Raw genomic sequence first — 15,483 nt, 5'->3', positions numbered from 1 at the left:
GCCTGACCATAGTTGTACCTCCTGGTAATCGCACGGCTCTGCGCGTGGGAGTCCGACTGTGAAAAATGTCGATACACTTCTCAATGTTAATCGCTTGTCCGCAAAGGGAAGAGCCACGCTTTGTCAGCTGGTGTTTCCCGCACGATCACTGGGATGTACAGGTGTTCCTTATGTGGGAATCTCCTCCTGCTTCCATATGTGGATGTTCTGGTGTGGGAAGGGGTTAATAATTGCTCTCGGGCTATAAAACGATAATCAGCGGCTTGTGTCCTATTGGCTCAATGATGTAGAGGAAAAGTGATCCAGCGCTGATGTTAGTTTAAAAGGGAAATGAGAGTCCCATATTTATTGGAGAAAATTTTAGTAAAAATAGAACGGGAGACGCAGTCCCAAAGTGCAAGTAGTTAGGGTATATGCATATACCCTAACTACTTGCACTTTGGGACTGCGTCTCCCGTTCTATTTTTACTAAAATTTTCTCCAATAAATATGGGACTCTCATTTCCCTTTTAAACTAACATCAGCGCTGGATCACTTTTCCTCTACATCATTGTATTATACCGCGGGCCGTCGCGGGGATCCGATGGACGCTGTTGGAGACGCAGACCGGTGAGCTGGAGGTTCTCTCCCTGTTTCTATTACTCCTATTGGCTCACTCGCTGTTAAACAGGGGAAATATTACCGTGGCGGTGCTCATGAATTATCGCTGTACTTATGGCGTTAATAACCCTGGTTTTTCTTAATCTAGGAATTTTAGCCTCATCACCTGGCAGCTAATCAGAATTATGCAAATTTGCCAGATAAGGATATTTTTCCTGCTGTAAGAGCAGCCAGTCCTGTCCTCAAGGTTTCGCTGCTAATCGCCTTACCCTTTTCCTTATCACAATTGCCCATTTCTTTCTTTCTATTTCCGCTGTCCGCGCCTTAGATATATTTATTTTGATTGATCGCTTAATAAAGCAAATACTTGGTGAACCTGACATCTCCTCACAAATTAGTGGAGATTACCTTTTAAAGGTCACTCGGATGTGTTGCACTGGTCCTCATGCCATGTATGTGTAAATATCAAGAAATCTGTTTGTGAGGCGGCAGCGTGTTCTGTCTTAAAGAGCAATAAGGGAAGGGGCTCGTAAAAGGCTAACCAAAGGTTTTATGTATTTTCCTCAAGCATGGATAGGAAAAGCAAATAGGACAACCATATTATCCTAAAACAAGTACGGCCAACAGCACAAATGTATCGTATGCTCTAATATATAGATGTCATTTTTTTTTTTTTTTTTCCATTATATCTACAGGTGATTTGTTTTTATTTAGCTTAATTTGTTATCTTCGTATGCACATCATGTACAGGAAAGGGAAAAAGCAGAAATGGCGTTCAGAAAGTCATTGTTTTATCTTTTTATATTATTTGACCCTGTATTGGGGCCTTTTATTCTGCTCGTTCAACCTTTTATTGTTACGTCAGAGACCAGACTATATCTGAGGTCTCGGTGGCGTTAGATCAGTGAACTTAAGAACTATTGTTGCTGAAATTAGGCACAGTTATCAAGGAAAGTGCAGAAGTGAGTTGCACCATGTTTGTGAAATGCCACTTTTAACCCCTTGAAGACTCCTCATATCGAAGTGTACCCCTAACAACTTTCGACATAGGCAGACAGCCCTAGGGTCCTTCAATGGCATCTTTGTGACGCGATCCAAGTTTTCTGCCCTGGTTTGTAGCGATCAGCATACATGAGTATACAGCAAAGACCAGAGCTGTCACTCATCTCTGCAGTTAGGCTGGCCATGCACATTCGAGAGCTATCGGCCGAATGCTCATTCGGCCAACCGTTAATTCTCCCGATCCCCTTAAACACATGCACGCTCAGTACATATTCTGAATGGGGAGAGGGGAATAAGCTGCTGACAGACACCTCTGGTGGTGGCTTATCTCCCCTGGGAACAAAAGGATCAGGCATGTTGAAATCCAACTGTCCAATCTTTCTCTCCCCGACTTCTGCCGTCAGGTAAGATTTGGAAGGCCCCGTACACATTAGCTGGTTGTCTGATCCTGCTGAAATCGTCAGGTTCGGGCCAACATTAATCGAATGTGTATGGCCACACTTTAGAGTGGGAAAGCAGCTGTATATTTCAGTCGCTGTCCAACTCCTGGTCACACTGACACCGTAGCAGTGCCCACACAATCAGTGTTATTCCCTGTTCACCAGTTTTGTTTGTTATTTTACGTGGATAACGCGCCAAAAAACGGCAGATAATGCCTCCTATTGATTTAAATGGAAGGCGGTGGCGTTTTTTTTCCCGCGAGCGGAAAAACCGGCTCGCAGGAAAAAGCGACATGCCCTGTCTTCGGGTGTTTATGTCTCTGACCTCCCATTGACCTCAATGAGAGGCAGAGAAAGCGTATTTCGCTGCATTTTTTTTGCCCACGGCGCTCAATGGCCGCAAGCAAAAAGCGCCGCGAAATACGCGGCAAACGGCATGCAGGCAGATCAAAATCTGCCTAAAAGTTCCAGATGGAAAAAAACTGTGTGAACAGGGCCTAATAGTACTGCACAGGTCCATACTGTTACACTGTGGGTCAAGGGGTCAATCTTGTTTTGAGACATAAAAGACAAGTCCAAAAAAAGATACATCAAATAGGTGTTGCACAACAGGATGCGCCAAATTTTATTATGGAGTAGTTGTTTTTAGTGCAAAATGCTGGCGTTTTATGTTTAAAAGCCATGAGGTGGTGTAAGGAAAAAGTGTGTAATGTATTATGCTGTGTGCGCCACCATGAATTTGGCATACTTTGCACCAGATTAAGCGACTCTCTGTCCCTTACATGTTGTCGATCATGTGCCCCATTGATCTTCTGTTCTTTCTTACATGTTGTCGATCATGTGCCCCATTGATCTTCTGTTCTTTCTTACATGTTGTCGATCATGTGCCCCATTGATCTTCTGTTCTTTCTTACATGTTGTCGATCATGTGCCCCATTGATCTTCTGTTCTTTCTTACATGTTGTCGATCATGTGCCCCATTGATCTTCTGTTCTTTCTTACATGTTGTCGATCATGTGCCCCATTGATCTTCTGTTCTTTCTTACATGTTGTCGATCATGTGCCCCATTGATCTTCTGTTCTTTCTTACATGTTGTCGATCATGTGCCCCATTGATCTTCTGTTCTTTCTTACATGTTGTCGATCATGTGCCCCATTGATCTTCTGTTCTTTCTTACATGTTGTCGATCATGTGCCCCATTGATCTTCTGTTCTTTCTTACATGTTGTCGTTCATGTGCCCCATTGATCTTCTGTTCTCCTTTTAGTTCCTGGGTGTCTACAATATATGTTACATATCTACATGCCATGGTTAGGTCAGTGTAGACGGCATTCAGAGATCTAGAATAATCTGCATAATAGAAATACATTTTATATTCTTTGACTAAACCGATTTATTAATTCAAAGAACTTCTTTCATTTTGAGCCCTAACTTTAGAAAGTCCTAAGCAAATGACCCGGCTTGTGCGTCCTGTGGCAGCACATTGAATGCTGCCATATACTAATATGAGCACTGTGGAAAATTGTGCTTGAGTGATGGTGCTGGGGACCACAGTGTATATAGCATCTTTTATCCGTTTTCATATTTAATAAATGTGATAGTCTGTCTGCTCACTAATTTCAACTGTATTAATTTTGTAGTGCATCAAAGGTGATATTCTTACAGTATTTGAACAATTTATACAGGGTTTTTCTGATAGATTATATATACACGTGTGTGTGTGTATATATTTAAATGATGTGTTAAAAAAATGAAGAAATGTAGGTGCTTGGAAAGATTTAGGCTGCTGAAAATATATTCTGATTGCTAAAAAATGCTATGGCTTATACTGCCATCAATAATCTCAGATCTTTGACATAGTGGGTATACATCTTGCCACCATTTAGTGTCACTGGTACTATGGGGAAACCGATGGGCTGCACAAACTGTTTCGGTGACTGTATCTATTCATTATGCTTCTGATCAATGTACCAAGGTAATCTCACACTTCTTCTCCTGTAATCACAGTGGCAGTATGGAACCAGCTTTTCATCGTGGGGATCTGCTTTTTTTGACCAATCGTGTAGATGATCCGATCCGAGTCGGCGAAATTGTGGTCTTTAGAATAGAAGGAAGAGAGATACCAATTGTGCATCGTGTTCTGAAAATTCATGAAAAGTGAGTTAGAACTTTTAACCATGTGGTGGAGTATTTACATGGTGTACATTAATAGGCAGTAGTCCTAAATTTCAAATCACTTTTACCGCCGCCTTTTCTCTTGGGTCATTTATATCTGACTTATTTCAAAGGCACCAGCTGGCTGAAAACCAGAGAGGTGAGTAATTGAAATCAGGTAGATGTATACCGGTGTGCAAAAGTTTTGAATCGCTAAAAAAATGGCCTTGTTTTTTGTAAGGTTGTTTTTTTTTCCCTTTTTTATGTTACCATTAAATTTTATTTAAAATTCTGATTAGGACATAGCTAATGTTGCAATTGACTAGGTCTGGGTCTGACTTTTTCTAGCATAAAAGCTGACGTCCACTTCTCTTCAGAAGCAGCAGATTTGTTGCAGTAACTTCTGCGACTGTACTATTTTATCGGAATAAAACTTGCAGAAATCCATGCACACGCTGCAGAAACAACCCCATTCAGATTCATGGAATACACTCAGTCGTAGAAATTTCTGCAGCAAAACTGACGCATCTGAACATACTCTTGTAGTACGTCGTTTTTTAATCTATAAAGATTAAAAAAGTTGGATTACAGACGTTGGTCTCACCAGCTAAATAGCCAGATCACACAGAGCTTCTATTTAAGGCCAAAAAAACGTGTTCGAGAAGCCAATCTCACCTCTGCTCGTTCATCTGTTGATCGGATCGGCGCTGCCCTGTGTACACGGGGCAATTATCGGAAATGAGCCTTCTAGGAACGCTCGTTTGCCTGATTATTGGCCAGTGTAAAAGGGCCTTTAGTCCTGCTCACAGCTGAGAGATGGATACAATTATATGCAGTCTTGGCAATGCATTGTGAACGAAATTCATCAGCAGCACAAATCTCTGTCCTAATGTACTACAATGTTTGCGTAGTGTACCGGTCTGGTCTGAATAAAGTTGTAACAAACTTTCACTACTATGTCTGTCACGGTTTTCAGTCACTATGTAAATTAGAATGTTTCCATGCACTGGTCGCAAACAGATCTAGTGAGGGATTGAAGCACAAAGGCCTTACAATGACTAAGACTGGCGTAATATTATGGCAGTCTTAGTAAAGAAGATAGTTAGCACAATTTGTGCCAAATTTATTAAGTGCCCGCCTTAATAATTTTGGTGCATTTTGCACTGTCTGAGAGGCAGAAAAAACAGTCTAGGCCTACTGTGAGCAAGTGTAGATTTGAGACAAAAATTTGCCTCATTTTAAGACTTTTTACTTAATAAATTTTGACTACTCCTACTTTTTTTTAATCACTTTCCAAATTTGGCAAGTGATCAGAAAAGTTGCACATTTTACTGCAAAATGTAGCAATTTGGAACTTTTTAGTTGTAGTTTTACTTGTAGCATAAACTGCATGAAAAATGTGGGCCAAAGTAACTGATCTGTACAAGAAACCTTCTTGTTGGGAGTAGTCTAAACATACAAACAGCTCATTTTAAACTCTTGGATCATTTTTCAGGGAAAATGGAGACATAAAATTTTTAACCAAGGGAGACAACAATGCCGTGGATGATCGAGGACTTTACAAGCAGGGCCAAAACTGGCTGGAAAAGAAGGATGTTGTTGGGAGGGCAAGGGGGTAAGTCTTTTTCTACGATCACACATTTGTACTTAAATACTGTCACCAGTCAAAGTCTCATTTTGTCTTCACCTCAGCAGCTCTGGGTAATTTTCAGATGGGGAAATTTTTAACAAAGTAACTATGTATCTATGTTTGTGCCATGTTAACCAAACCCTCCTCCAACACAAAAAAATTATAAGGGTGGTGCAAATAAGGTAAAAAAAATAAAAATTTAAATATATATTTATAAAATTAACTTTTTTTTAATTGGGAGAAGGCTGTAAAGCTCTGAACTGCTGCTAAAAGTGTGTCGGCAATTCACAGTACTGTGGCACCTTCAAAACATCTGATCGGAGAGGCCCCCACCAATCTAATATTGATGGCCTATCCTAAGGATAGGCCATCAATTATGAAATCCTGAATAACCTATTAAACGAAAAATATCCACCCAGGTTGTGACTGCTGCTCCTATGCAGAACTGTGTGTCTCCATGGTAATAGACTACAAAAAAAATCCTGTGCAGTCCGATCCTGCAGTCATACTCCCTTCCATCTTTCCCCTACTTCTTGCTAACTTTAAAAAACAAAAGCCGTTAAACTTTATGGAGCTTTTGTGGCTCTCCTTGCTCGCTATCCAGGTATTTCTTATTAAATTCTACTGTTGAATATCCTTGTTAATAGGTTCAGCACTTATCTTACTTGCTGATAATTTGTTCAGAACTTGATTTTTCTGCTTGAGACTGATCTTCTAATAACTAGATGAATTTTAGACTTTGAATTATAGAGGATCTGCTCCCCAATTACTGCAGAGTAAGCATTGCCTGCAAGGTCACTTAAAGGGGTTGTCCACCTTCTGACAACTGATGACCTATCCCCCTGATGGGTCATCAGTATGTCATCGGTGCGGGTCCGATAAGCCGCTCCAGCGGCCTGCAGGCACCGGATGTTGTGGCACATAATGCTATGTACGGAGCACAGAAGCAGTTGGCTCCGTAAATAGCATAGCGGCCGTGCTGCAGGTCTGCTCCTATTCACTTGAGTAGGAGCAGAGCTGCAGCTCGGCCGCTATTCTGTGGCCGGAGCGAACTGCTTCCAGCTTGTGCGTCCGGTGCACGGAGGCATCGGACCAGCTGATCTGTTCGGGTGTGGGACCCCGACAGATCATGTACTGATGACCTATCCGGTTTCTTGCTTACATGTAGATTCTGTTCTGTTTTTTTTTTTTGTCTGCTGTGGTTTAGGTAGTAAATACCTGTGTATTCTGGTAGAACGCCCGTGCTGCTCACATCTGCGTTGGGGGCCTCCATCGCAGATCCGACCGAGATTACAAGAAACAATAGCACAGCATGGCTTGCTATCGTTTCTGGTAAAACCACAGACACCCCAACGGAAAGCCAACAGAACCCATTGAAGTCGATGGGTTCTGTTGGCCGCCGGTGGTGCAACAGAACCGTCGCTTCCGGTTTTCCCTTGTTCTTTGGTGCATTTTAAGAGAAGACTTGGAGTTCTAAAACTTTTTCCATTGTCCGGTCTGGAATGGTCAGACTTGATGCAGGTGTGAACATGGCCTTACACATGGTCCTTCCAAATATTTGGTTGGCTACATAGTGATGTTTTCTTAACCCCTTAATGACCAGCCTATCTTAGACCTTAATGACCAGGCTATTCTTTTGAATCGTCGCATTCCAAGAGCTATAACGTTTTTATTTTTGCGTCGACATAGCTGTATAAGGTCTTGTTTTTTGCCGAACAAGTTGTATTTTTTAATAGCACCATTTTGGGGGACATATTTATTTATTTAACTTTTATTAACTTTTTTTTGGGGGGGGGAATAGAAAAAAAACTGAAATTTCGCCACTCTTTTTTGCGTCCTAAATATACGACGTTTACCGTGTAGTATCAATAACACTAAGTTTATTTTGTGGGTTTGTTATGATTGCAAAGATACCAAATTTGTATAGTTTTTGTATGTTTTACTACTTTTACACAGTAAAAACGCTTTTTTTTTCAAAATTATTTGTTTTTGTGTCTCCATATTTGACGAGCCGTAACATTTTTATTTTTTCGCCGATGCAGTTGTATGAGGGCTTTTATTTTTGCGGGAAGACTTGTAGTTTTTATTGGTACCATTTTGGTGTAGATGCGACTTTTTGATCACTTTTTAATCACATTTTTTTAAAGTCAGGATTCACAGAAAACCGCAATTTTTCAGTCGTTTTTTATTTAATTTTTTTACGACGTTCACCGTGCGGGTTAAGTAATGTAATAGATTTATAGTCGGGGTCGTTACGGACGCGGCGATACCAAATATGTGTAACTTTTTAACTGTATTTTGGTTTTTTAATAGTAAAGCAGTTTGTAAGGGGAAAAAGTGGGTTTTAAATTTTTATTTTTTTCACATTTTTATTTTTTTCACTTTTTTTTTTTTTTTACTAACTTTATTAAACTTTTATTTTTTATTTTTTACTAGTCCCACTAGGGGACTTCACTATGCGATCCTCCGATCGCTATTATAATACACTGCAATACTTCTGTATTGCAGTGTATTATGCCTCTCTGTTTAAAACGGACAGGCATCTGCTAGGTCATGCCTGCGGCATGATCTAGCAGGCATTCATTACTGCCAGACCTGGGGCCTTTATTAGGCCCCCGGCTGCCATGGGGAGACAGACACTCGACGATCGTATCGGTGGGAGAGAGAGGGAGCTCCCTCCCTCTCTCCAAAACCACTCAGATGCGGCGCTCGCTATTGAGCACCACATCTGAGGGGTTAAACGGGTGAGATCGATACTGATATCGATCTTACCCGGCAGAGCAGGGACGCCCCCAGTCCTCAGCTGCCTCTGGCAGCTGAGAGCAGGGAGATTTGACAGCTCCCTGCTCTGTTTACTTATTCCGATGCCGTGACGTAAAAAGTCTATGGCATCGGAATAAGGCCCGTTAGTGACCGACGTAAAAAGACTATGGTCCGGTCTTTAACGGGTTAAATCTTCAGAATGCCTTCATCTGCTGCAACAAAAATATGTCAGTTCAGTGAGTCAATGATACAAACAAATATGAACTGAGATGCCCATAGACGTGCATTTTGAGCCTGTTACGCAGGAAACAAGCGTTCTAACAATCCAGTTGATTCTTTACCACTTAACCCCCTAATGATAAGCCAACAATTCATTACGTAGAATTCTGACAATGTGTGAGAGACGCAAACTATATATATTGAAATAGGAGAATTATTAGCACTTCTGCAATGACACATCCATAGGTCACTGTCACTGACTCGCATCATTAACACGCCATGAATAATTCTCACATAAACACCGGAGCGTTTCCTACTTGCATCATCTGCTGAGGCAAGCATTTGAATACAAAGCACTTGCTGGTCCCCTGGGTCCCGCAGGCAGCTCAGAATGTATTGTCATATTTTAGTATTCTTCTGTAATGCTTCCTATTCTCCAGTACTACTTCATTCTTCAAGAAGCATCCGCTATAAACTTTGCAGTCTGGTTTGCATTTAAGCCACCCCCCATTTTTAATTAATCTCAACATGATTAAATCACATTTTATGTAAAATTACATAGTAGTTCCGTGATCCACTTTCACCTGAAATAAAGTATGTTCGTTGTACAGGTTAATAAAAAATGTAATATTGTGTATCTATAAAGGTGAATATATTTTTAATTATGCATGTGCTAAATTTTGAGCCATAAGTTAAAACTGGCCATATTAATAAATGTATAAATATACTGCATGTACAAATATATATGTAGACACCGCCTCTGGTGCATTCAGACCTTTCCGCACCATTCAGATGCTATAGCCATGCATCATAGTATACCACCTTTCCAAGCTGTTACTGTGTTAAAGGGGTATTGCAGCTGTAGAAAATGATAGCATACAGCGTAGGATGTGCCGTCACTTGCTGATCAGTATAGGTCTCAGAGCCAAGACCTCCGAATGCTTATATGAAGGGGCTCAGTGTTCCCCCTTATAATGTCTATTTACCCTACTAGGACATATGTAAAGAAGTTGACCTAAGCTCAGAACAATACCCTTAGTGGCCATAGCTTTGAAAAGGACAAATGGATGATGTGTTTGGGTGTCAATGTACTTGTGGCCATGTGATGTATTTGTATATAACTAATAAATAATTCAGTATTTTTCTGTTATGTAATTTTTTTCTGTCTAATTAGTCCAGTTAAATATAATAATTTTTTGCTTTTTAGGTTTGTACCTTATATTGGAATTGTCACCATTCTCATGAACGATTATCCCAAGTTTAAGGTGAGCGGTTTGGATTTCTCTGTTGCATGAAAGATAATGGTCTTTATCTTAGACTGTGCAAAATATTTGCAGGGCTGCTTTTTGTTATGGTATTTCTTTTCCAGAAGCTGATTTTTTTTTTAAAGCAGATTATTTTATTAAAAAGTGTGCTGTCCTATTTAATAGCAGCGTATTAGCATGACCAGTCCTCTGAGCTATTATACCAAACTGGACAAGATAAATATTGTACAGTCTACATAATCAAGAAGACTGAATACAGCGGTCTCATAACTATTGGTACTCCTCCTGCCCCCTCAATAATTGATGAGCGCTGATGCACGTGCCATCGTTGGCGTCAATCATATGCTATATTTGTATGCTCTCTTAGGGCTCGGCGATTTAATCAAATTCATTTAATTTCCCATTTTAAGTTTGCACAATTCTGGATTTACCCAGAATCGTGAAATTTATGTAAGTCCCAACCCCTGTAAGCCCCACCCCCATGATAGAAGAGAAAAAGCTTTACAGCATGTGCATCTGCCTCACGGAACAGCGCCCCCTAGCCTTTACTTATCTGTGCGCAGATCTGCTAGTGTCCGGGAAGCAGGCAGAGCTGTATTCACTAAAAGGTGCCGAGTCTGCCTGTGTCCTGATAGATCTATTACCATAGTGATGTCCACGGAGGAAGTATTCAACATCAGTAGCACAGACAATGAGAGGCAGTGAGCGGGAGCCTCCATCTGTGTTACTGATGTATAATGTAGCTGCCAAGGGTCACCAGTTTTCTATACTGATGGTAATAAATCAGGACCGAGAAAGATAGTTTGTCTAACAACGAGCCTGCAACAGCCGCCAAGGCCCCGAGGTGTAAATCAAAACAGGCAGACTCCAGCCTCTCACCTCCACTAACAACAAAGAGTGTTAGGTGATGTCTTTGTATGGCATACCCCCCAAAACGCAGTAATGTCCCCATAAAATAGCCAGAAGAATGCCCCATATAAAGTGCCATCAGTGTGCCTCCTGATAAAACACGAGCAATGTGCCCCCCCCATATGAAGCAGCAGTATTACTCCAGCAACCCGTATTTTATTTTCCCTTTTGGTGTTAAAAAAAAAAAAAAAAATATACTGCTATTTCGCACCAGTTTTATAGCAATAAGTGTATATCAAATTTTACTGCCATATAACGGTGCTGTAATGACCGTAATATAGCCGTACAATACTACCGTTTGTGTCTGCTGCCAGTTCACAAGGAGGAAAGACCTACGGGCACACCATCTCCCTATAAAGAAATTTTCAAGGACTAAAACATTAATGGCCTGCGGGACCCACACTAATCGGCACAATAAAAAAAGTTGTGACACTCAAAGGCACCCAGGTAAAATCTGTGTATATTAAGAAAATACTTAATTGTATTATGTCTTGGTATTTTTTTTTTTTAAGTTTTCATTTAGTAAAAAAACATGAAAATCGAGAGTAAATACGAGAATCACCAATATAGTTAAAACTTAACCAGATTTTATTTTAAGGCCATATCGCCCGGCCCTGCTCCTTCTTTTAAATCTATTTTAATTCCATGCTTTTTGTTCTTTCTTTCAGTATGCGGTCTTGTTCCTGCTGGGACTGTTTGTCCTTGTCCATCGAGAATAACACAAATGACATTTGGGGAATAATCTACGGTTACAGGTTGTGTGTTTAACCAGCTGTAATGTATCAGAGCAAGAGTTATGAAAGGACCGACCTCATCTAGCAGTGTAAAGTTTTACATTTGAAACCAGTATTTCTTTTTCTACATACATTTATGTGCTCATTCTTTGTTGACGCAGGGATGGAATAGAGTGTTTAAATATGGGCCCGATCTCCGCCGAGGCTACTTTACCTCCGTGACCTCTTGTGGGTCGATCATGAGATTCTGCTGCACTGTTTACTTTTTTACTTTTTTTAATATTTAAATTTCAAACCAAAGTCCTTTTATTGTTTCAATTGTGAAGCCTCTCAACATTTTATTCGGAAGTGCCTAAGAATCCGTGTGGAGATCAGTGATATCATGAAATAATACAGTCAGTAAAATAGAACTTTGTTGTAAGACCACACTCTTGTTTCTTGTCTTACGGTCAGGAAAATGACAAATGATGTACACCGTTTTTTTTGATTTTTTTGTTTTTTTAACCTGCTTGGATTATAGAGCCTTGTAGTGTTGATATTCTTGATGTAATATTTCCGTCTGTAAAATTGAATTGATATCTGTAGTATAATCGGTGTAATGTGACTTTTTTTTTTCTGCTACTGCAAGTTTCATGATGATGAAATACAGCAAAAATTGCATATGAAAAGTTGGACCAAGCTCATGTGTAAGATTTGTGAAGCTTTAGAAAGATTTAGTAATCTGCATAAAGGGGAGTAGAGTTGGGTCAGTGAGATATATATATATATATATATATATATATATATATATATATATATATATATATATATATATATTTTTTTTTTAAAGTGTTTGTCTGGGATCAGCACCACAGTTGTCCATTGGCTATGTCTGGTGTTGCAACACAACCAAGTGAATGGAGCTGAGCTGCAATACCAAACACAGCCCATGAACAACAGTGGTGCTGTTTCTGGGAACAAAAGCCGACCCTTTTTCTTTTAGTCCAGGACAAACCTTTACATTACACTGAAAATACAATGAGATCGCCAATAAATATGTGCAAATGCTCATACATTCAGAGCACTTACAATTTAGCAGATCAATAACAGTTGATCTGTAGTGGAGTGTATTCTGTACTGCAGTACGTTTTACGTTATGGAGAGGCTGACCACTTTTATTCTGTAGAATTAGTGCATTGGAAACATCGGCTCCAATTTATCTTCCTTTCTATTTTCTGCATATCTGTGAATGCTTTTGATATTATTTTTATATTAAAAAAAAAATTGTATTTTAGGTTTGTGCATTCTTTAAAGCTTCTGATGTTGCCCCTTAACATTGCCATGTGCTACTTCTAGCTATGATTATGCTTATATTTTAGTACAATCCTGGAATGTTGTTCTCCTTTAGCCATCTGAACATTCAAACCTCTTCAGATACTGAAGCCAGGGGCAAAGCTGAAGTGCAAGATCAGGAATCGCATCGAATGTTCTGGTGGTAAAAACCTTTTGTGATGTTTTCTTCTGTTGAAACCTTTTTCTTTATGGGCGTATTAAACGCTCTGACAGCTCACATAAGGCGTCCGAGTAAGGCTATGCTTTCATGTCCATATATTTGGTCACATGTTGCAAATTGGAGTAGATGCCGACTAACTACCCTCTAGTGAGATCTGTGGCCATTTTTGGCAAATAACTTACTGAATATCACCCATATTTCTTCTTAGGAAGAACATTATGAATCTCTTTTGATGTATGTTCCATCACCCCCATACATTCATGAAGTTATGCGTCTTTCTTATATAAGATGTGTATCCAAAGGGTCAGGAACTCCTGAAGTGGAACTATGTGTGCATTCAAGCGTTCACCTCCATGTAGCATTTGTAGAACTGAAAACGTGACATTGGGTTGCAGTCCACAATAGCGATTTTGTCTGCATATTGGATTTGCTGGGAGAAGCATTTAAAGATCCCCTTGCTGCTTTCCAAACCTGTCTGGTATATTGTTTCTCCCTCTTTATGAGCTACAGCTATGGATCCACTTGTTCTGTCTCGGAATTAACTTAATTATCCTTATTTTCAGTGACCACTTTCCAACATGCTGAGATGTAAATGTATGACTTTATTAAAGAGCATTCCTTTGTAAATGGGAAATTGTGTTTTTATTAGGAGCTGATGCTCCATATTCCTCCGCCACATCTTTTTTGTATGACTGCCACTGTATCTACCATCACACACATCCAGGGGAATGGTAGCGTTTGTTGTATCAGTGTAAAATGCTTAGGTCACGCACGATTCATAATTTTTATTTTCAAGAAAAGAAATGGGGATACAGAAAAAGAAAAGGGGTAACATGGGTACAGAAAAAGCCCATGTGGGTCAATCATTTCAACCTATATGCCAACAACAATAAGTAAATATACAATCAAAGCCTTCCCAACATCGTATGATCAATACACTACAAGCATTAATATAGCAAGATAGGAATACCAGCATTACACCCTCATCCGCCCCTCCATCACCCACATCTCAGTCAATTTCTTAGTAACGATTGATCCAAATAGGAAGGTAAACGAAAGGTAGACATGGTAGAAGGACAAAAGGAAAAAAGGGGGGGAGGGGGTATATGGAAAATCTTAGGAGGGAGAAGGGGAGAAGATCTCCCCCCCCCACAGCACCTCAGACCAGAGAGAACTCAAGAGCTCCCTGCATCTCCACTAATCCGTTCACCCATGGCCCTCTTGTATCTGTCCGACTTGCAGAAGTCAAACCAATAGAACCAGGTTTTCTGAAACTGCGTTGCTCGCTCGGGTGCAGAATGGAGCAACTCCTCCATTTTCCGAATTTCGTGAATGCGCTCCAGCCATTGTCTAGTCACAGGCGGCTCAGAGGATCTCCAACCCACAGGAATACAAGCCTTAGCTGCGTTCAACAAATGTCTCACTAGCATCTTCCTGTAGCGCCCCACAGGTATATCGTGGTGATGCAGCAATATCCATGCCGGATCATCTCCCAGCGAGATTCCTGTGATCTCTAAAATGATATCTTGAACCTCTGACCAATAGGTACGCAGGTTCTCACAGCTCCAGAATATATGTAAAAGCGTTCCCTCTTCTCTGCCGCATCTCCAACATAAAGGAGAAACATCCGGGAACATTTTATGTAGCACATGTGGGACTCTGTACCAACGGGATAGTATTTTAAAACTGGTTTCCTGATAAGCGTTACTAATAGACGCCTTATGTGTGAGGAGCATGATCTTTTCCCTTTGCTCTTGAGTTAGAGTAATCTGAAGATCTCTTTCCCACTTCGTGATATATGGTGGGATGAAATCCTCAGCAGGAGTGAGCAGCACGCAGTACAGACTGGACAGGGCCCGTCTCATATGCCCCGTTTGAGAACACCAAGTTTCAAAGGGAGATAGAGCTCGGTCATAGGAAGCCGGTGTCGGTAGACTTGACAGGTAATGAGTCAATTGTAGCACCTGCCATTGGGACGCTTCCTGGAGACCCTCTGGCTGGGAAAGCTCTTCTCCACGCAGCCAAGCATCGCCCCTATAAAAATGACTTACTCTAAAATGCCCCTGCTGTACCCATATCTTAAAGGTCTGATCTGACAGACCCGGACCAAATTCCGGGTTACCCAAAACCGGAGTGAGGGGTGATAACAGTTGTGATATACCCTCTCTACTCCACACCTTTCTAAACACCTGTAAAGTTGGATATATGGTAGGATGATCACTTAGTGACCTCCAATGATTCACAGCCAACCAGGGTAGGCATTTCAATGGGATGT

The 15,483-nt window shown here is 40.6% G+C and overlaps 1 protein-coding gene across 1 annotated transcript in view; it reads left to right on the top strand.

The window, feature by feature from the left end:
- The window catches only part of SEC11A (SEC11 homolog A, signal peptidase complex subunit), a 30,360-nt gene extending 16,525 nt beyond the window's left edge, over positions 1-13,835 (top strand). The window contains exons 3-6 of the mRNA XM_075857649.1: positions 4,050-4,199; positions 5,692-5,811; positions 10,016-10,073; positions 11,651-13,835. Of these exons, the coding sequence (XP_075713764.1) occupies positions 4,050-4,199; positions 5,692-5,811; positions 10,016-10,073; positions 11,651-11,701 (379 nt within the window). The 3' untranslated portion in view covers positions 11,702-13,835. The remainder of the gene's footprint in view (positions 1-4,049; positions 4,200-5,691; positions 5,812-10,015; positions 10,074-11,650) is intronic.
- The last annotated feature ends 1,648 nt before the right edge of the window (positions 13,836-15,483 follow it).

This window comes from Rhinoderma darwinii, chromosome 3 (genome assembly GCF_050947455.1).
Source record: "Rhinoderma darwinii isolate aRhiDar2 chromosome 3, aRhiDar2.hap1, whole genome shotgun sequence".
Classification (NCBI taxonomy): domain Eukaryota; kingdom Metazoa; phylum Chordata; class Amphibia; order Anura; family Rhinodermatidae; genus Rhinoderma; species Rhinoderma darwinii.
This window is presented reverse-complemented; position numbering and strand designations above follow the sequence as displayed.